The following is a 22,725-nucleotide window of genomic DNA, read 5'->3' as shown; positions in this document are numbered from 1 at the left end:
GCTTCTGGAATTCCACCCCCTGGAAGCTCATAATTTTCCAAGCCATCAGATTCTGGTTTCTTTGAACCCAAGAGTTCAGTTCTAAGTTTATCTCTCTCCGCTCACATTTTATTATAAGCTGCAAGAAGCAGCCAGGGTACATCCTCCACACGTAGTCTGGAGATCTCCTCAGCTAAGTATTCCAGGTTGTCACTTTCAAATTCTTCCTTCCACCTGACACCAGGGCTCAATTTTGCCAAATTCTCTGCCACTTTAAAACAAGGATCACCTTTCTTCCAGTTTGCAACAACACATTCATCATTTCTGCTCAGGTCCTCATCAGAAGTATCTTTAGAGTCCATATTTCCATAAACAGTCTCTTTAAAGCAGTTTTGGCCTTTTCTATCAAGCTCCTCACAATTCCTCCAGAGTCTTCCCCTTATCCATATGAAAAGCCATTCCAACATGTTTGGCATTTGCAAACTCAGCAGCAAAAGCACCCCACTTCTCTGGTACCAAAATCTGTTCTAGTTTGCTAATGCTGCAGAATGCAAAACACCAGAGATGGATTGGCTTTTATAAAAAGGGGGTTTATTTGGCTACACAGTTACAGTCTTAAGGCCATAAAGTGTCCAAGGTAACACATCAGTAATTGGGTACCTTCACTGGAGGATGGCCAATGGCGTCCAGAAAACCTCTGTTAGCGGGGAAGGCACGTGGCTGGCATCTGCTCCAAAGTTCTGGTTTCAAAATGGCTTTCTCCCAGGACGTTCCTCTCTAGCAAGCTTGCTCCTCTTCAAAATGTCACTCACAGCTGCACTGAGTTTCTTCTCTTTGAGTCAGCTCATTTATATGGCTCCACTGATCAAGGCCCACCCTCAATGGGTGGGGCCACACCTCCACGGAAATATCCCATCAGTTATCATCTACAGTTGGGTGGGGCGCATCTCCATGCAAAAAACCTAATCCAAACGTTCCAACTTAATCCCCACTATTCTGTCTGCTCCACAAGATTGCATCAAAGAGTATGGCTTTTTCTGGGGGACATAATACATTCAAACCGGCACAATCATAAAACAAGAATAACAGTCTATATTTTTAAATATAGTTAAACTTTTAGGTGGGAAAGTTAAGTTTTTCAGAACTTGATATAAATAACTGTAGAAACAGATATCTCCCAACAGGTAAAAATGTATAAAATATAATGCATTCCTTTTTCTAAAGTAGAATTAGTCTCTCTTTCATCCTTAAAATAAATAGTAACAACTGAGAGTCAAGAACCAATTTATTTTTAAAGGTCAGTTGCTTTTTTACCTAAGATCTTTAAAGGGTTTTTCTAGTTCTTTTTTTTAAAGGAGTATGAAATTTCCCAGAAAAAAATGAAATTACAGTAAGGCCTCTTGTTAAGCAAACTCAACTCACACAAATTCAGGTGTACTTGACTGGCAATTGAAAAAAATAAAAGGCAGAAAGAGAATTAAAATATTTAAAACTTATTTCTAAGTTCACAGAAATGTTGCTATATTAGGTTATTTTCTTGGGGTAGAGTAGGAACATGTTGGAAGTAAAGTAGTTATCTTAGGTTAGTTGTCTTTTTCTTACCCTTGTTATGGTTTGTTTGAAATTTTTTTTATTGTATGTTTTTTTAAATTTTTTTTTGATATAGTTGATTTTAAAAAAAGTCAATTAAAAAAAACAAAATGAAAAAAATATGCAGAGTCCCCTTGAGGGGCTGGTGGAGAATGTAGGGGTGTTGGGCTTCCCAACCTCAATGGCTGCTGTTGTGCTCACAGACACTGGGGACTGGTGATTTTATGGGCTGAGCCCTCTAACACAGGACTTGCCCTTGGGAAGACTGTTGCTGCAAAGGAGAGGCTAGGCCTGCCTATAATTGTGCCTAAGAAACTCCTCCTGAATGCCTCTTTGTTGCTCAGATGTGGTCCTCTCTCTCAGGCTAAGCCAACTTGACAGGTGAAATCACTGCCCTCCCCCCTATGTGGGATCTGACACCTAGGGGAGTGAATCTCCCTGGCAACGTGGAATATGACTCCCGGGGAGGAATCTAGACCCGTGCAATATGACTCTCAGGGAGGAATCTAGACCCGTGGAATATGACTCCCACGAAGGAATCTAGACCCGGCATCACAGGATGGAGAACATCTTCTTGACCAAAAGGGGGATGTGAAAGGAAATGAAATAAGCTTCAGTGGCAGAGAGATTCCAAAAGGAGCCGAGAGGTGACTCTGGTGGGCACTCTTACGCACAATATAAACAACCTTTTTTAGGTTCTAATGAATTGGAATAGCTAGCAGTAAATACCTGAAACTATCAAACTAAAACCCAGAACCCATGAATCTTGAAGACGATTAAAAATGTAGCTTATGAGGGGTGACAATGTGATTGGGAAAGCCATATGGACCACACCCCACTTTGTCTAGTTTATGGATAGATGTGTAAAAAAATGGGGGAAGGAAAAAAAAAAAACAAAAGGCACCCAGTGTTTTTACTTTAATTGTTCTTTTTCACTTTAATTTTTATTCTTACTATTTTTGTGTCTGTGACAATGAAAATGTCAAAAATTAATTTTGGTGATGAATACACAATTATATAATGGTACTGTAAACAATTGAATGTACGCTTTGTTTTGTATGACTGCATGGTATGTGAATATATCTCAATAAAAATGAATTAAAGAAAAACTTATTTCTATGATTCATTTTGTTAACTTACTTTTACTAGAGCACGTTATTTGCCTTGTTTATAAAAAATGTGTGATAGGTATGCTTGGATGAGAAATACTTATTAAATAATGGGATTTGGTATTATACATGATTTTCAACTTACATGAAGGGTGTTGGAATGTATTAGTTGTGTAAAACGTGGTATTTAATACAAACTGGAAAGTATACAGTAAACTATAATACCTGTTGCACATTAATTACAGTACACTTCAATAAAGAAGGAAAACAAATCTTTCCTGGAACTTACAAAGACATAACATGGAGATTCTCCTAAAAATCCAGAAAGGCACTTAGCTGTGATAATAAAAACATTTGTTAATGTGATTGATAAAGAGCCAGAGCTTCATAAACATTTAGTGAATAGAACAAAATTTTAAAAGTTGAGCTACAGTGCATCCAGGATCCTAAAATGGCATTCCAATAAAAGGAATGTGGGGCTAAAGGAGAAACAGACATGATGTGAATGAAATGGAATTTATAGGACCAAGAGGCTTGTGAGATGTTGTGATTTTATGCTAGGAGCTGTCCTAGGCAAAGACAAAGAAATTAATTCTGACTATTGAAAAGGGAGAAGAGGAAACCTCCAGAATAATGAAGTATTTCCCACACTCCTCACCCAAAGATGTTCACGTCCTAATCCCCAAGGTCTGTGAATATGCTCCTCCACCTGGAAAAGGGGACTTTGAGGATGTGACAAGGGTTAAGGACCTTGAGATGGGAGATTATCTTGGCTTATATCTGGGTGGGGCCAATTCAATCACAAGTCCTTAAAAGACCCTTTTGACAGGTCAGAGTCAGGAAGGAGGTGTGATCACAGAAGCGGACGAGAGACGTGACATGAGGACTTGTCTTGCTGTTGCTGGTTCTGAAGAGAAAGGAAGGGGACCATAAGTCAAGGAATACAGGCGGCCTCCAGAAGGTGGAAAAGGCAAGGATACAGATTCTCCCCAAGAGCCTCCAGAAAAGAAAGGAGACCTGTCGAGACCTTGATTTTAACCCAGAGTGACCCGTGTCAGACTTCTGAACTAAAGAAATGTGACATAATGTGTTGTCCATGCCACTAAGTTTGTGGTAATTTGAGCAGTAGGAAACTTATACAATGAGAGAGAACCATGAGCATAGTGGTTTCTCCTTCCTCTGCTAGCTAAACTAGGCAGAAACTAGAGGGAAAACTAAGAAAATGGATGAAAAGCTAACCTGGAGTCTTAATATCCCTAGGATTCTGAATTAACCAGTTCAAGGACCATCAACCACCAGACACCAGACTTCTTGTTTAAATCACTTTCAGCTGGGTATCATTCCCTGCAGACAAACTTCCTCACTGATTCATCAGAAAAAAAAATTATTTATATACACTAACACAGCATGTAAAAATCCAAGGTCTTCTTCCAGTTTTAAATATGGGGGCACTATATCATATTCAGAGATTAATATTACCTAATACCTGACAAACTACCAGAGAAGCAAAAAAATAATACCAATACTTAGTTTCAGTTAAGCTACAACTAAAGACATCTTTTTATGTATTTCCTTAATGGAATGCAAGTATTAGGCTGAACCATATTAAGTTGCCACTTTTGATAAGTCAAAAACAGGAGAATTTCAACAATTTCGTATGGTACAAACAAACAGTTTATGTTAACTTTCCACACAACTGGAGGAGGAAAAAAAGGAGTAACTTTTTCCTAAAAACTCACTCTGAACTTTCTGCTAGCACTGTATGAAACTAAGAAAATTAATAATTATCATTCCTGCAAACCCTGGGGAAAATTGAGGTCATAAGCTTTAGTTGGCACTCTTATTTGCCTAGCAACTAAAGTTTCTCTACGCCTTAATGCATCCCAATTCCATAATTTTATTAACCCATCCATACCTTTCTCACTAATGTTTGAAACCGTAGACTGTCAAAAATAATACTAAATTGTTAACAAGAGCCAGTAAAGTTTTTTTTTTTTTTTTTTTTAAAAAAAAGGCCTGAATGAGCTTTTCAAGATCACTCTGAAGTCATCAGCTCAATTCTCTCAAACTGAATCATGCCAAGAAAAGCAAAGCTCATGGGGGAAAAAAAATCAGTTTTTAAATTTCAAATAATTGAAAAAAAATAAATAAATAAAAATAAAACTGCTGGGCCCCAGCTCCATGAATTACTCATAAACTGAAAGAAAAACCATCTTGGAAAAACAGAAATGAAATTAAATGAGAAAAAATCCTGGCCTTTACTATGTATTCCTTAATTCAACAGATCCCTATCCTCAAGGAACTTAATAAAGTATTTGGCAGGTAAGATATACACAAACAGGAAAGAAACAGGATGTACAGAATATTCTATTACTCCTATTTCCTAAAGTTAATGGTACTGAACACAGTTGTAGAAGTCCTCATAAGTAACTATTAACATAGGTCAGTTAACATGGTAGTTTCGTGGTTAAGAAAGCTTCATTTGGAATTGGGCAAAGGCTGGAGTTAGGTCATTTAACTTGTTACTATCAGGGAAGAGTCAGAGATGATGCACAAATCTTTACAAGTAGAAATGAGGCTTGCGTTCTCAAATTTCAAGTTCAGCTAACATTTCCTGAGCAACTACAATGAGCTGGGAACTGCAAAAAATGCTTTAAAATATTGTTATATAATCCTCACAATAACATTGTAGGATGAGTATTATCTGCCCCATTTTGTAAAGGAAAAAACTACAGCTTTAAAAGCCAGGGTCTCACACTTCTAGGGTGCACGCCATCATCTCTCACTTCTCATGTACACTCCACAGCATGGTGTTAGTATTTACAGCTCAAATACTTACAGAAATGAATAGAGGTACAAAATGATGAAAGATGGTCTTAATAAAAAACAGCAAGTTTTTAAAGCCTTTAGTATAAATTGTGGGATGAGGGTGAACTGCTGTGGGGCAGTGGTAGGGTGGCAGGAGATGAGAGGAAATTTATTTTAAATCAAAGAACAGCACTTTAAATAAAACATAATAGAATTTCTTTTAATCAGAGAAGCAGCAGGACACAGAACGAGCAATCGCTTTCGACTCAGATCTGTATTCCATTCAGAGAGGCTGCTCCTTTTTGCCGAACTTCACCTAAAAAGTGTAACTTTTTCTTAAATACAAAAAGCATATAATATTTGCCTTGGTTCTTTCATAGGGTTGTTCTGGGGATCGAACAAAACAACATAAATAAGGTCAATGATTAACAGCTTAAAAAAACATGCATTACTACTATTATTTTATTATTGTCTGATTAAGAGTGAGTTTGAAATTATTTCTAGACTTGATATATATTTTAACCAACAAATGCATTACAGTGGCATGCTAAAGCAAGATTAAAAAATAGATGGCCCGATGTTGAAACCGCCTTGAAAATTTTCTCTAAGTGGGATGAAATACCTCATTACAAATAATATATTGGCTCTTGAATTACCAAAAAAAATATACCTTTGAATAGGCAGCAATGAAGGCCAGGCCCAGGTTGTGGCACCCACCTCACTACCACCACTGCACAGAAGAAAAAGATGGCAGCAGGGCTCTTAGCTTCTTTTCTGCCTGGGATGCCACTGGCAGGAAGTTGAAGCAGACCTCTTCCCAGAACAATTTTTTTTTTTAATACATAAATAAAATTCATAGGATTTCAAAGGAATCAAAGTATACTGGAATGTAGCTATCAAAATATTTAAACATCAGTTTATAATATAGTAATATACGTGTGAGGCATCCATGGAGATGTGATGCTCAGATCTTCCTTCAGGAAGAACTTTCTCTTCAGCTGCAAGAAGGGCACTTGGATGAAGGAGCCAAGCTATTAGCATCTTCAGAATCCTCAGCTCTTGAGTCCAGGCTAGGCTCTTTCCCAGCAGCCTACAGCTAATGACAGAGCATGCCGGCAATACTAAGGCCTGGCCACTGGGGCCCTATGTGAGACTCCTCTGAACGGCATTATTTGTGCCAGAGCTTTTGTTGGGTTGGTTGAGACTCGATCAGATTTGAATTATGGTCCATGGTTCTTCCTGCCCAGTCCAGCATTCCCCAACTTTACTTTTCATATGCATTACACATCTCCTGCCCCTAAAATAAACCTTTTAAATGCCATCTCAGCATGTGCAATGGGGAGGACCCACATGACAAAATATGGTTTTCTATTAATGTATTACATAACAAGACCTAGATGCACATCTAATAACTACCCTAATTTTGAAGTAGTGATGAATTTTGGCATATCTAAAATATATCTAAAACGATATGAAAATATATATGAACTCTGTGGGTAGAAAAGTTATACGTACCACTATGTTTGTTCCTATTTGTAATTGAAGGAAAAGTGACATTTCAGTTAGAGGTTAGTAAAAGCAATGATGCAATTTTTTCCTAGACAAATTAGAGGTCTTAGCTAAGACCTACCCCATGTTAAGAATCCCTGGGCTAGAGAATGTCTTACTTTTATAAGATCCATTCTTTCAAGGTCTAGACATGCACTTAGACAAGTTAGAGTTGTGGTAACCAAAGGTCCCTAAACTAGCTTCCCCCCTCAGATGCCATGAAATATGTTCAAGCTTGGGTTAAATGCACAAAATATGTTACAAAGTTTAAGGTCGTGTGCTGACACGGTTTAACCTTGGAGGACCAAAAAACCCCAGCTTAATTACCTTGCCTATAACACATAAATATAATACCTCAAAATCTAACTTGCAAAATTCATGGTTATAAAATACATAATAAAGCTATTTTCCTACAGAACTTTTCAATGCTTTCAAAAAAGGATCTATTACACTATTTTTTTTAATATAAAATTTCTCATGACTCTCATACCATGACTGCTGTGTTCTCCATGGATGGGATGCTAACTCCATGAGATTCTCACTCGCTCTTCCAAGCCAGGCAAATGATGTAGGGGGAGAGGGAGCACAGAAGGGAAGTGTACAGCTGGATTTACAAAATATTACTTTAATATTAAAATAGTGTACTCACAGACATAGGGGACTGGTGGTTTGATGGGTTGAGCCCTCTACCATAAGTTTTACCCTTGGGAAGATGGTTGCTGCAAAGGAGAGTCTAGGCCTCCCTGTATTTGTGCCTAAGAGTCTCCTCCTGAATGCCTCTTTGTTGCTCAGATGTGGCCCTCTCTCTCTGGCTAAGCCAACTTGAAAGGTGAAATCACTGCCCTCCCCCCTACGTGGGATCAGACACCCAGGGGAGTGAATCTCCCTGGCAATGTGGAATATGACTCCCGGGGAGGAATGTAGACCCGGCATCGTGGGATGGAGAACATCTTCTTCACCAAAAGGGGGATGTGAAAGGAAATGAAATAAGCTTCAGTGGCAGAGAGATTCCAAAACGAGCCGAGAGATCACTCTCGTGGGCACTCTTACGCACACTTTAGACAACCTTTTTTAGGTTCTAAAGAATTGGGGTAGCTGGTGGTGGATACCTGAAACTATTAAACTACAACCCAGAACCCATGAATCTCGAAGACAGTTGTATAAAAATGTAGCTTATGAGGGGTGACAATGGGATTGGGAATGCCATAAGGACCAAACTCCACTTTGTCTAGTTTATGGATGGATGTGTAGAAAAATAGGGGAAGGAAACAAACAGACAAAGGTACCCAGTGTTCTTTTTTACTTCAATTGCTCTTTTTCACTCTAATTATTATTCTTGTTATTTTTGTGTGTGTGCTAATGAAGGTGTCAGGGATTGATTTAGGTGATGAATGTACAACTATGTAATGGTACTGTAAACAATCGAAAGTACAATTTGTTTTGTATGACTGCATGGTATGTGAATATATCTCAATAAAATGATGATAAAAAAAAATAAAGCTACTATAAACATTAAAAAAAAAAATAGTGTACTCAGAAGGAGGAGTCTCATTTTTATTTCCATGTGAATAATCATTTACACTAATTATGAGTGTGAATCCTGGGTAGTTAGAACATGATACAGACAAGGAAAAGAATGACTGCCTCAGATAGGGAACTGCACCTTGAGCAATTAGAGGGCAATAAGAGACACCCTGGACAAATGGGGAAGAAGGAAGAAGACAGAGGAAATGGAAGACAAATCCTGAGAGAAAGTGTGTGAAAACAACAATGAAATTTAACAACTTTACAGTTTTATTAAGGGGTGATAGCTACAGGTGCACCACTGAAAATTGCCACCAGAATTAAAACGTCAATATGAATTTCCAATACAGAAGAGTGACAACATCACCCAGTCTATCACTAGTCAAGCCACTCTGGGTGACTCTTGTGTCTAACACCATTCGTTCTCCATTGGAAGAAGGAAAAGAGAAGGGGATAAAAGAAAACAAAAAAAAGCCATGTTTAGGTGCACCCCCTCGCCATACACACACACTCCCAAGCCTCTTTCCTTTCTAACTACAGCATCTATACAGTAAACAAGAAATACATCTATTCACAGGGACCTTTAAGATTTCCACCACACCACACCAAAGACATGTTCTATGACTAAGCATGTAGTTGAACAGTTTTGTGGATTCGAAAATCTTCTGTTACTCCAAGCTAAATAAACCCACTGTCATTGGCCTTTCTCTTTAGATTCTATTTCTCCAAAGCTTTCAGAATAAATTTCTATTTCTTCAGCAACCCAACAGAGAACACAATATAATATGTAATAATGAGATACTTTCTAATTGTGAAGCAAGACATTCCTGACCTACCTCATAACTTCTAGTTCTTTTGCAGTTTGGCCACATGCAAGAACCAAAAGATAAGTCCCTAGAGAAATATTTATTTCTCCATTGATTACTTCCCCAATCTTTCCAAAATAGCACTTGTCAAATTTCCTTTTCAAAAACCTTTAGAATGTTTAAGATACCTTGCATTCATTTCCGCAAAATCTCTTTAATGATGTTCATTCCCAAGAAACTTATTTCTCTGTTATAAAGGATAGTGTTCATCTTAATGCAGGCTTATGAAGCAGTTTAGGATTTTTTATACACTATTGTTCATACAGTGGAATAAACTGTAGTTCAAACACACAGAGAAAATCTGACCACAGCCCAAACCCTGCAATAATCCCTGTACCCCAATAATTTGTCCACTGAACTAGGATGTCAGAAATCTAAGCTTGATTTGTTTTTAAGTGGATAATCCATTAATTGTTTCCATATGCCATAACTGTTCAGTTGAGAAATTATTTATAAACCAGTTTATTGCACCTATCTGGCAAATGTGACACACCTGTCACAAAATGTGATTACTTCTGAAAGCTAACAATTGTGGAATCATATTTTCATAATAAATCAGTCTAATGGAATTAGACTATTCACATACTTTCAGGAAGCCTTTTAATCCCTATTAAGTTAACAGTTTGTGAATAATGAAAGTAATTAATATTAATTTTAGTTGACAAATCCAAAACCAATAACCTGTTAGAGTATATACTTTAATCAATTTTCCAACAGCCTGTAAAAATTAACCAACAGATGCTTCCAATCTGGTAAAAAAAAAAAAAAAAAAAAAAAAAAAGATATACAGGCCATTAACATTATTTTGATAATACCAAATGTTTGGTATATGAATATTGTGATTAGATTTCTCAGAGATACAAAAACAATGTTCTTTTATGACCTTGTTGAGTCTTAACAGAAGCCAGAGATAGTAAAATATGGCAGTCTTTTATAAAACCAAAATCAGCATTTGTTGTTCTGCTCCTTATTCTCATGTATGAATGAAGAACTTGACTGAGTTTGATTAGACTAGAAAAGCAACATGAGTGCAGACAGATGTTTGTCTTATTCACCACAGTGTCCCCAATGTCAAACTCCATCCCTAATACACAATATGCACCCAATTAACAGTTGTTGAATTGAATATGGGAGCCAAATGGAGAAAAGAAAAAAAAAAAAAAATCAGGGGAAACCAATAAGAGGAGGAATGAGAAAAGAAAATGAAAAGGATTATCTGGAAAAATGCTCACATGTATTTCATGAAGAATTTAAAATACAGAAAGCTAAGACGTATCTCAAAAACTTAAAAAGGAGAGAAGCAACAAAACCAAAGTTAGATATTTACCAGCAAAATAATGTGCAAAAAAGAAAAAAAGAAAAGGATACAACGAAGCAGGAAAAACTGTTGCTTTCACAGGAAAAGGCTTAGACAGGGGTTCCTGTACTCCTTAAGATAGGACACAGGGGACTTTCTTATTAAAGCACTGTTATAAATATTCACTGGGAGGAGCTTAGTTTATAAAAAAATAAGTAAAATCTAATTGAAAAAATAGAAATATAATAAATGGAAACATTAGTTAAGAGGAAATGTCCAAGCTCTTACCAAGAATATGTAGTAAAAATTAAACAAGTTAACATGAAGACTAGCTCTGGGCTGGTACACAGCAGGTATGCACTCACAGGTAAACAATTTTTCTTCCTTTTCCAACTCTCAGGGAATTAGACCTGAAGATCCAGTAATAAAAACCTAAAAGTCCCAGAAACCTAAAGCAGTGTCTACTGTAAGAAAACAACCACACTTATTGACACAGAATAAAGAATATGGGACACAAAATTTCAAGGTTCTCTTTAAAAGATTGGATTCAGTTCCTTTATTATTACTACTTACCTACTTCAAATGCTTAGGATCAACAAAAGACTAGCATCTACCATTCTAAATGCCTGTGATGACACAATCAGAGAAATGACCCTGGTTCTTAGCCCAAAGAGTTACTGCAATGAAAAACAGAGACAATTCCCCTAAAGACTCGCGACATGCTATTCTTTGGGAATCTGAATTCTTTGTTCTTTCCTGCCTCCTGACTAGTTGTGAGGCAAATCAAAGATGAAAATCAGTGAAATCTGGCATTGCCCTTCAAGTTCATGTAGCCAATGTCCCCCCTCCCTCTGCTTGCTAGGGAGTGGAGAAGCAACTGTTTTTCCACCTTAGACTGAACAATGAATAGGTGATCAGGTTTAATTTTGAATTCTGCAGAAATTACAAAACTGATTCAAAGTAACCTTTGGACTCATGAGGGACGGACAAATGTTAATATTTGGACCTAATTCCTCACAGCAGCCAGACCATGAATAAAGAGACAACATAAAATAGCCTATCCACTCTACCAGCCCTTAGTCTTGTCTAAGCTGCCTAGACACCTTTTTCTCACTCTTTCCTTCCTCTCTGATCTGTCCTATAAAATATCTATATAAAATCTCTTTTTTTCTGAAAGCAGCAATGACCGGCCTTCTTCAGTAAAATTCTTTACTACTAGTAATGCCAAAAAGCACATGTAGGGGAGGGGATCCTCAAACAATGCTTCCTGGGAACTATTCTTTAAAATGCAGACCTCAAATTGTCACCCCCACGGCTCCTCTCCTATTGGCATTGTGAAATGTTGGCGTTGCAGAGGGTCACAACCCATCTTTTCTGTTCACTCTGGAAAATATCATCCACTGTCACAGAGAAAGTGGCATTTGAGCTGAGACAAAAGAAGCTGTAGGCCTCTACAAGGCTATAACCTTTGGACTCAGGTAGAGGGAACAGCATGCATAAAAGCAGGGAGGGATGGAAGTACAGGATATTCAGAAAATGATCATCATTTCCTTACCCTGTTCTTTCTAACTAGGTTTCAATTGAATAAATGGATCTTTTCTCATCAACCTTGAATCTCAAGGCTAAAGTCAGATGACTAAAGAATTTTTTAAAGTCCAATTATTTCATTTAGGTCTAACACTACAGCTAAATTAAAGACATGCTAACAAGTTCCCCTTTTGAACCTCATTAATTAAGAAAGTAATCAGAGTAAAGAGGTAAAAAAAGAAAGAGTAGCTGGATGGCAGCTTCACTTGAATAGCTTGTAGGTACCACTATTTGCACCTACTAGGAAAGCAAAGGGAAAACCAATCAATTCCAGATTATGAAATCTGCAATTCTGAAGTGTTTTACATGTAAATACACATCTAACTGCTATATATTTTCCTTGATTGCCTGGAGAGTGCACTAATCATATTCAAAGAAAATTTTGATTCTCTATCATTGAAAGGTAAAATTAAGACCTGCTTACGTCAAAGTTTTCCTAGGGTAAGCTTGGTGAGAAAATTTTTCCTGTTTTTAAAACCAAAATATATCATTTTTGTATTTTAGTGAAGACCAATGGTGCTCAAAAATATCTGGTAAAGGTTTTGGATCTACCATAAATTCTAGAAACCTACCTTAATTTACAATGATCTCTTCAAAAGAGTTTCTAATTTACAAATATCCTTGAGAAAGTGTTTCAAAGGAATTTAAATGAATTTTTATTTTATCTCCTTGGACACTGTGATGCTCAGGTTAAATCAGACATATAAAGCATCTATCATGTTACCTAGTACAAAGTAGGCATTTCAAGGTGTCATTTCTTTCCACTGTAAACCAAGTCCTCCTACCTGCATCCCCTATAATCCCTGTCCACCAGCTTTCTGTGTTCAATGAGCCCAGGAACTTAGGTGGCATAAGTCCATAGTAAAAAGGTACTTTTTGAAAAACTGAAAGATAATGACTAATCTAAGTGACTTGTGCTACAGACCTAAAAAATAAACTTTACATCATACTTATAACTTAGTTTTATACTATATGTGGGTATTAGTGCTGAAACACTAACTGGTGGGCCCATTAGATGAGATGGAATAAATTAAATTTTCAGACAAGATTAATGCCTAAATAAGTATTTTTTAAAATCACACTGCACAGGTAAAAGCTATCACAAAACAATTTGGGAAATGAATGCCATTACTTTAATAAAAAGACCATGTAACTTACACACACATTTTATTTCAAGTTACTGAAACCTACTTCCTAACTTTCAAGATACTCTACAAATTTCCCACATGATTCAAAATTAATTAAATTATGTGAAGGTCATTTGTGATATTAAAGGGTAGTAAAATTCCGACTAGAGGAATGCTTACATATTGCTTAGGTTTTTTCCTATTTCTCACTGACTGAAAGGAAACTGCATAGTCACATCAAAATTTTCTCCAATAGTATCTTCCTTTATAAAAGTCTGATTCACCCCAATGGGATATCTTCAAGGTTTTATATAGAAAATTAAACAATCATAAAGCTTTACATTAGTCATATCCATTTTAAAAATTGCTCCTTTGACACACTGTATAAAAAAATTGGTTTTAAAACATTTCATTTCATTAGATCATTTGTCTATTAGTAGTGTAAAAAAAATCATATATAGGATTCTCAACAAAATGCTGTCTAGAGTTTAGTACATAAAAAATGGCAATTTTAAGATACTAAAAGTTAAACTCATAAATACCCAAGATGTTAAATTTACCTTTTTGTTGACAACAAAACGTATTCTCAAGTTTACAAAGCAAATCCACATTTTCATACTTATTTTCATTCACTGTTATCCAGAAACAGTTTTCAGTCATTTCGTGAGGTTTGATCTGCAATCAGAGGAAAGGCTGGTTCATAAATACATGGGCATATAACCTGTCCCAGCCCAACTGGTACATGTAAACCCAGGGTCCTATAGCTGCAAGCAAAGGTTTATGAAGTAATCCCTGTCAGATGTTTCCTCACAAATGTGTCTGATGACACACCCATTCTGCAAGATGTTAAGGTTTCATTAGGAAGAAACAGTTTCCATGATCAAGTAGTTGGGAAACTGCTTGGTGAAATGAAGTTTAATTTGTGTCTTCTCAATTCTATTTTCCAGTGTCTTTAATAATGTTCACCTGCACTACAACTTGAAGTATAGGATATTATCACACAACATTTCCCAAGTCTATGTGACTGCAGGGCATCTAGCGTGACCACTGTTCACACAAGCACAGTCTGGCCAGGCTACCAATGATAATCACTTGAGTTGTAACCTTTACTCAGGGTGCTTTTTAGTAAATACAGGAAATTGGAATAGTACTATATGGTAGCCAGATACATTAGAAGAGTTCATAAATAAGGATTCACTAAATAAATGAATGAATGGAGGAAGAAAAGAGAAAATTTTTTCCTTTACTCATACAACCTTTGCAAATTCTTATCATCACTCACATCTACTCCTATCCTCACCACCAATTCCCCTCTAAGGCTTATATCAACCATAAATCTACCAATAAGTTTGATCACCTCACAGCACACACAGCAGCTTCTGCCACAAGATATTCTGGATAGCTACTTACAGGTGGCTGATTCTAAATTCCCCCACTGGGACCAGTGAATTAACAAAGACTGGCTGCCCCCTGTAAAAAACTGTCAATCACAACACTGGGACCAGTCTTCTCCCATTCAATATGCACAGCAAGACTGGAATCCAGGCCCTTCTCCCCATCCACCCCCTGCCCTTATTTGTCATTAAATATGTAAGATCTAGAGAATCAAGATTATTATATAGACTCCTGGGATACTAAAGAGAACATAAGGCCATCCCTAGCTGTCGGAGCAGATATTTAAGATACAGCCAAGCTTACCAAGAAACCACTCTGAGAATTGGAGCCAAAGGTCAGCTATCAATGAACTATACCTTTACCAGGTCTTGTCCACATGCTCCAGGACTTCTCAAAGGAACTTGCAGCTAGTTGAGAATTTAGGGTTCAGAATTCCTGTGCTCCAACGAAACATCCAACTCTCACAATCAGTAATAAAATATAGGAAGTTCCAAAAGACACTAGTTTTTTTGTACTTTTAAGAAACACTTCATAAATATAGGGTTCAGTCATGATAATGTTGAAGTATCAAATTACAAGTGAAATACCATTGTAACAACAAAAACTGATTGCCACCATGTTTATATTTCAGAAAGTTTTAGTCAATAAAAAGGGCTTTGCCTCAACACTGTTATTTAAACCATGTCATTTAATGTCACTTTGATTAGAGTTCCCATTGGATATTATACACAAGTAATTTTAAAATTAAGTTTTAATCTAGTTAAAAATATGTTTCCCCCTTTATTTCTGTTTTACCTTTAACCAGTTTAATCTTCTCATGCTGATTTCAGGTTTAAAATCTTTCTTTGGTTTCAACCCAAATGGCAGGGTTGGTGGAGGAGGAGAGTATTTTCCACCGAGAAATCCAAGGGGAGGTGGTGGAGGCACAGGACCACCAGATGGTATGGGCAGTCCTGGAAGAGGAGGAGGAGGTGGAGGAGGGGGTGGGGGCGGCACCCCTCCACAAGAGGGCAGTGGAAGAGGCGGAGGGACTGCTGCATGGCCAGTTCCATCTTCTTTTGATGGGAGCAAAGAAATACTTGTATCAGCTGGCAAGGCACCAAACTAGAAGGAAAAAAAAAAAAAAAAAAAAAAAAGGAGCAAAACTAAGAACACTCTACAAAACATTTAAAGGTATACTTTTCTCAAAAACAATAAGGTGGTAGTTTATACCAAACATAGTTGAATAATTCCAAGTTCAGGTGGTTTAACCTAGTAACAAAATTCCAATACATTTTTATCTTGATTTAAGAATATAATTATAGCTTTTGTTTTCATAAAAATGTAATTGCCGTTTCTAAAAATTGAACAAAAATTAAGTGTGATGGATGCACAGCTGTATGAGGGTACTCAGGGGCAAGTGATTGTACACTTTGGATCGTTGGATAATTGTATGGTATCTGAACAATCCCAATAAAAATTATATAGGAAAAAAAAAAAACTTAAAAAAAAAAAGAATGTATGTATATTATACTTACATTTAATATACATGTTGTAGGTACTATTAATTCCTTAACACAAAGATATAGTTGCATTTCTGCTATGGAATATTTCATTCAATAAAGTGAGTATGATTGGCTTGAACATATCATTTATGAAGCCAGACGCTCAATCTTGCTCACCATTATATCCGCAGCACCTAACATAGTGCCTAGTTGTTAAGTGACTATATGAACAAAGGAATGAAATCACAGATCACAGAATACATTTAATTTATTCATATTCTGCACTATAGCTGATCAAGGCAAAATATATGCACAGATTTCACAAGAATCACAAACCAAAGTCTAAGTAAAGAATCTGCGAGTTGTTCTTCAACAGTGAACATGGTGGCCAATTATTGTCTCTAATTCCAGGCTTTCTTCTGATCAGCCATAAACACAGGTCATCACTGTGCACAATTTAACACAACCAAGGAATTCCTTGATTTAATTTCAGTTTCAAAACATATATTTATTCCCATTTTTAAAATAAGAACATCATGCAACAATAGCTTATCCAAAGATGGTGAATATATTTCTTATTAAAAAGAATTTTCTAGAGCAAATTAAAAGTAATCCTTCAACAGGACAAAATTATAAAGAAAAGAAAGTTCTCAAATTTATATTTGCCCAGACCCAGAAAAACTGGTCATAAATATTTCAGCTATTGCCTAAAACTCAATCTGAAGTATAGAACACAAGCAAATGTTTCTTTCAATAAGAGAGACAAGGACCCACATGGGTCCCACAAGGACCTACACAGGAAAAATTTAATAAAATGTGGACCCTCCTTCTTGAAGCACTTAAAGAAGAAGGTCAATGAGAATAGTCTTCTTGTAGTTGGGAGATTTTAATGTATATTTTTTCTAAAACTGAACACAAAAAGATAGCTATCTGTTAGGTTGCCTTCAGACAGCCTCTGTAAAAAAACTATGCACTAAGTATTTAAAGGAAACAAAATTTCAAATAATATAGGAAATAGCATTTCTGAGACTATTTCAATATAACCATAATTTAAGATGAAAGAAAAATAGTAAAACTGTACTCACTGCTCATCATCCTATATGTAAATCTACATAAAAAAAATTGAGCTATGAATATTCTACCTCCTTACTTTCATCCATTTAAAACATGTAGGTGATGTATTACTTGCTATCTAAATGTTTTATGTGTAAAAGGTATATGCGAGCTATCTGCTTTATAATCTAGATTTGCTTTCTTTTTTGTCATGTTTTAAATCTGTTTACTTTGGAAATTGAAAAATTATCAGAAAATGTTCTCATTCAGCTAGAGGTTATCTTCGACTACAAGGTACCCATAGATTGAAGGTTCTGAAAAATAAATAGCTTCGGCAATAATTTCCTGTAGTGGAATAAAAATCAATGATGAATGACAAATCTAAGAGTAAAAGACTTTCTTACCCTTTTGGCTTAATTACTTAGGAAACACATGACAATAGGAACAAAACCCAAACGAAACATAAAGAATCAGATTAATTGGTAAAGGCTCAGACTTCCCTAAAAATGCATATAGAAAGCAGCAAAATGAATCACTTGAAAATAAACCCAGGAGAACAGAAATACATATAAACAATACTATGAAAACATACATGGGGAAATTAAAGTTTATACATTTTAGATGCTATAAAAATATTACATGACCTTTGTTCCCCTGGTGACATTTCAAAACCCCAATTCACTAAGGACAGTATTTTACCTGAGATTTAAAAGCTTGTAATTCTGTTTGAAGTTCATTAATCTCTGCCTCTTTTTTCTGTAATTGAGCCTGAGTTTCTTGGTGATCAGTAAACTCTTTTTCAAACTGAAAAGAAAAAAAGAGAGCGAGAAAGATGGAAATGAAAAGCACTATTCTTCACATAGATCTACGACTCTAATGATCTGTCAGTAGAACATAAACTTCTGAAATTGTTTTATGAAAGGAATGGTAGAGTTTTGCTACGTCACCCACAGCCTTTCTCCAGGTCCTTTCAGGTCCCAGTAAAATCATTCATTTGCAAGGCAGCAGACAAAGCTAGAGAGAGAGTCTGTGACCTTCTTCTCTCAGCAGGACAAACTGGCCCACAGTTACCTGCAACCTTGGCATTTTTCTTAAAAGTCCTTAAATATCATTGTGACTTTGGGTAAAATAATAGATAGCAAAGCATTGTGCTGAATTCCCTGCCCCACCCATGCAAAATACTTAATACTTGAAATTTATCTGAAACTTTTTACATGGTTTAAAAGGATTCCATTTTAGTATTTTTAGCTATTAGTATACAATTCCATTCTGTAAATGCATCACTTACTTATTCTTATCAAAACATCATGAGATCTAAGGACCCTAATAGAGACCCTAAACTTCAACAATTTAAGAAAACTAGGTTTGTCTTGACCCTAGAACAATACTTTGAGGAAGGAAGGCAAACAATAAAATTTGGTGAATCTACTGAGTTTTCTCATTTGTATAGCCACTCAACACAAGTTGCCATCATGCATTCAAATAGCTTCATTCTGCCATCATCATGACTGAAAAGCTCTCCTATTAGAGGTGAATATAAATATAAATCTCATAATCAAAACAAGTATTTGACTCTCTTAAAAAAATGGGAAAAATCAATCATTAAAAAAAAAAGAAGAAAGTCTCAACTACTCCAAAAATGTAGCCTTGAGACTTTAAGTACAGTCAACCGTCAGTTAGGAGAAAAACAAGAGAACTCAACAGGCGCTTGAGTTGAGCTTTTTAAGTATTTGTTTCATCCTTAACAACACAAAGAGGTAGTTACTAGCTCCTCATCACACAGCTAGTCAGTAAAAGATGCAAGATTTTTTATTTTATTTACTTTTTTATTGAGATTGTTCACATACCATACAATTATCCAAAGACCCAAAGTATACAATCAATTGTCCATGGTATTTAAGATGCAAGATTTTAAAGCCAAATTTTCTGTCTTCAAAGCCTAAGTTCTTCAGATGAAACCACACCACCTCCCTACAATTAATGTTTACATAATGCTTTACACTTTATAATGTACAAAAATAAAAATCTTGCATTTGACCACAAAAACAACAGATACTGTTATTCCCCATTTTACAGGTGAGTGTTAGGTTTTTCGACTGGGAAGAGAAGAAACCAAAACTCTATCAAAGGAGCTTTATTTTCCTCCGACTGTGCACAGGTGGGCTGAAGCCTAAGATGGCAACAGCTCCAAGCAAGGATTGTTGGCAGGAAGTTCTTTGTCCAGGGACCAGGAGCTGGAAGGTCTAGGTTGGCAGTTTCTCAGTGGCTACTTTGGGGAAGGGGGGTAGCTGGCAGGTTCCTACAGGCTGGTTTGAGAGCGGGAACTTGGGAGTGGAAAAGTTTAAAATTTTAAATGTTATTGCAGACTTGCAGAATTCCTAAGGGTGGGGCAGGGGGTGGCTTATCACAGACTTGCAGAATTTCTAAGAGCAGGGATGGGGTTAGGGCCCAAGGCCTAAACCTAACAGTGAGGAAAGCATATCTCAGACCTCTGACTCTCATTCTCAACAGATAACGTTGTGTTCCTTTATAAAGATGACTGAAACTAATAGATAAAATTTGTCCAAATGTCCTTGCCCAAACCACACCAACATTACCCCTTTTACTACTACTACAGCTCCTTCAAACCCTACCTACTTTAATAATAAAAAATAAATAGCAACCCTAAGCCTATTAAAGTAATTAATCTATCTACCCACCCCCAACCAGGATTAGGTCTCATGCTTTGGTCTCCGCAGAAAATTTCCCTGTCAGTTCTTTGAAGAACATTCCTTCCCACTTCCCCCAAGGACTTGCTAAATCAATTGCCTTCACCTCTCTGTTGCCTTGTTAATCTCTCTATTGTAGCGGCCTTCATCTTATCCCATTATGTAACCTTATTTATATGTAACCTTCTTTAGTCTTCAAAGTCACGTTCAAAAGTGAGTTCCACACTCACTTTTCTGCCCTGTTGAACTACATTCATTTCATTACCCACTACAATTTAGCTATCATTCTTTCACTCTAAAAACTGTGGCTTCCCAAATTCCAAATCCCCTAGACTTCTCTCAGCCTCATATTACTTCAGCTAGAGCTGTGCTATTCAATATGATAACCACTAGCAACATGTGACTATTTAAATGTAAATTTAAATTAACTAAAATTAAATAAGTTAAAAGTTCAGTTCCTCAGTCACTCTAGCCATTTTACAAATGCACAATAAACACACAGGGCTGAAGGCTAATGTGTCAAACAACATGGATTATAAAATATTTCCATCATCCCATACTGGATACTCCTGCTCAGTAGCATTAAACAATTCAAATATGCTTTCTATATTCAAGCTCTTTTCTTCTGTGTGTTCCATTACAACACACTCTTCTGGTTCTACTGCTCTCTCCTTAACTGCTCCTTCCCAATTTTGTATGGGTTCCTGTTCCTCCCTCCAACCCTGCAGTGTTGGCATTCCACAGACTGGCCTCAGCCCTCTGCTGGCTTCATTCCACATTTCTCTAAAGATGTTATCCTCCATAACCACATGCTTCAACCTCCTTTCAGGTGCTGATGTGGCTTCCAAATTCCTGTCACTAGCTCAGCTTCTCATTGAATTCTGGATGACAGATCAGTCCATAAAAGCATTTTTGACTGTTTACTGAACAATTTTCAAGACAGACAAAAATATGATTTTTAACACCAAGCTTATCTCCCACCCTCCAAAAAAAATTTTTTTTTTTAAATAGCACTATTCTTTCTAAAGGACAGTTTTGATAACGTGACTCCTTTGCTCTTAAATCTTCAATGGCTTCATTACAAAGCCTACAATCCTTAATGTAAAATCTAAGAAACTCTCTGGTATCTGGCCCCAATGTATCTACCTTATTTCCCATTGTCCAAAAACTTTGATGAGCCTATGATATGTCCCTCAGAGTGGTAGGTGCTGAAGACAGAGTTCAACAGAGCACGGTCATTGTTCTCGGTAAGTGTAACATCTGGTCACAAAGTAAAGGCAAATTAACAACCCCAAATCCATGAGAATTGCCAGCAATAATGAGACAGACAGTAAGAGAGCAAGAGACTTGGAGTTGAGTGAATGAATCCTGGAGTAATGATGTTTGGTGCTGAGTTTGAAAATCTTCAGAAGTTAACTGAGAAGTGCACCTAGTATTTTAAGCAGAAGGACTAGCACAATGCATAGACAAAGGGCAAGTGATCCCTTAAGAGGGACGCAAAAGTAGGAGAACAAACTGCAGGGGATGAAACTAGAGATGTACACAGGAATGAGAGCATTGAAAGGAATTTTGCAGTAAGCCAAACAGCTATTTAATTTTCTGAAAACCATAAGGAGGTATTAAGAGTATTTATAATAACAACATGATCAAATTTGCACTTTGAAAAATCCTACCACCAACAATGTGGAACATGGACTGAAATAGAAATATTAGAGGCAAGGAAATTAGTGTGGACGCTACTGAAATAATCTGAGCTAGAACTGAGAGCCTGACTGATTTGAGCTGGAAGAGAGGACAATGTAAAAGAAATGAAGTTAGACCACAGAGCCCAAAATAGATGGTATCTGACTGAATGAAGGGCATGACTGAAAGGAGTCTATAATGACTATGGTGGATTGTGGCTTTGCAAATTGAAAACAAAGTGTTATGATTTGAAAAATAAAATGAGGATATAGTATGGGGGGGCATTTTTAGTAAGAAGAAAGATGAATTTGGCTTTGGATAGTTTAAGCTTGAGATACCTAGAGGAAATTCAAAATAGACACTTAACTTTATATATTAATCCTCCCAGGATTTCTCAGCCTTGACTCATACTGGGTAAGCCTTTTCTGACCACCCAAGACTAGCTGAGGAACCCTTCCTATATGCCTGAATACAGTTTTCCTATCATAGCAATTACCACACTATCATATATCACAATATCATATCATATATCTCAATAACAATTTGATAGGGGGAAGCCCTAGTGTGGCCCACCACCTTTCCCTAGGACCCACAGATACATCCTGTGCTCAGGAGCAGGTGTGTCAGCCTGGCAGGATAAAACACAAACCTCATTCTTTCCACTATTGTCCCAAGCATTTGTAAACATTCACCGGAGACTATCTGACTCTGGTGGGCATATTTTATGAGACCCAGCTCACACCCCAGTTGTATACCTGTCCCTGGCAGGAGCAGGTGGGGTTCCTCCACTGCAGCAGCACATGAACATGAGAGAGGAGTGCTGTTCATGAACATCTCCCTGCATCAGCCACACCCACTGGCTATGGGGAACTGATGCCCACTAGTGACGATGACCTTGCTATCTCTTCTTTATGAGAGTAAAACATCTTTCTACCAGAGCCTGCATTGAGTACTGCTTTTGCTGCTG

The 22,725-nt window shown here is 36.8% G+C and overlaps 1 protein-coding gene across 1 annotated transcript in view; it reads right to left on the bottom strand.

Moving 5' to 3' along the window:
- The window catches only part of DIAPH3 (diaphanous related formin 3), a 584,600-nt gene that overhangs the window by 333,263 nt on the left and 228,612 nt on the right, over positions 1 to 22,725 (bottom strand). The window contains exons 15-17 of the mRNA XM_037800254.1: positions 18,067 to 18,171; positions 15,626 to 15,934; positions 13,996 to 14,110 (exon numbers count right to left, since the gene is read on the bottom strand). Of these exons, the coding sequence (XP_037656182.1) occupies positions 13,996 to 14,110; positions 15,626 to 15,934; positions 18,067 to 18,171 (529 nt within the window). The remainder of the gene's footprint in view (positions 1 to 13,995; positions 14,111 to 15,625; positions 15,935 to 18,066; positions 18,172 to 22,725) is intronic.

This window comes from Choloepus didactylus, chromosome 12 (assembly GCF_015220235.1).
Source record: "Choloepus didactylus isolate mChoDid1 chromosome 12, mChoDid1.pri, whole genome shotgun sequence".
In the NCBI taxonomy this organism is placed as follows: domain Eukaryota; kingdom Metazoa; phylum Chordata; class Mammalia; order Pilosa; family Megalonychidae; genus Choloepus; species Choloepus didactylus.
The sequence above is the reverse complement of the archived record's forward strand: the minus strand, read 5'-3'. Positions and strand labels throughout refer to the sequence as shown.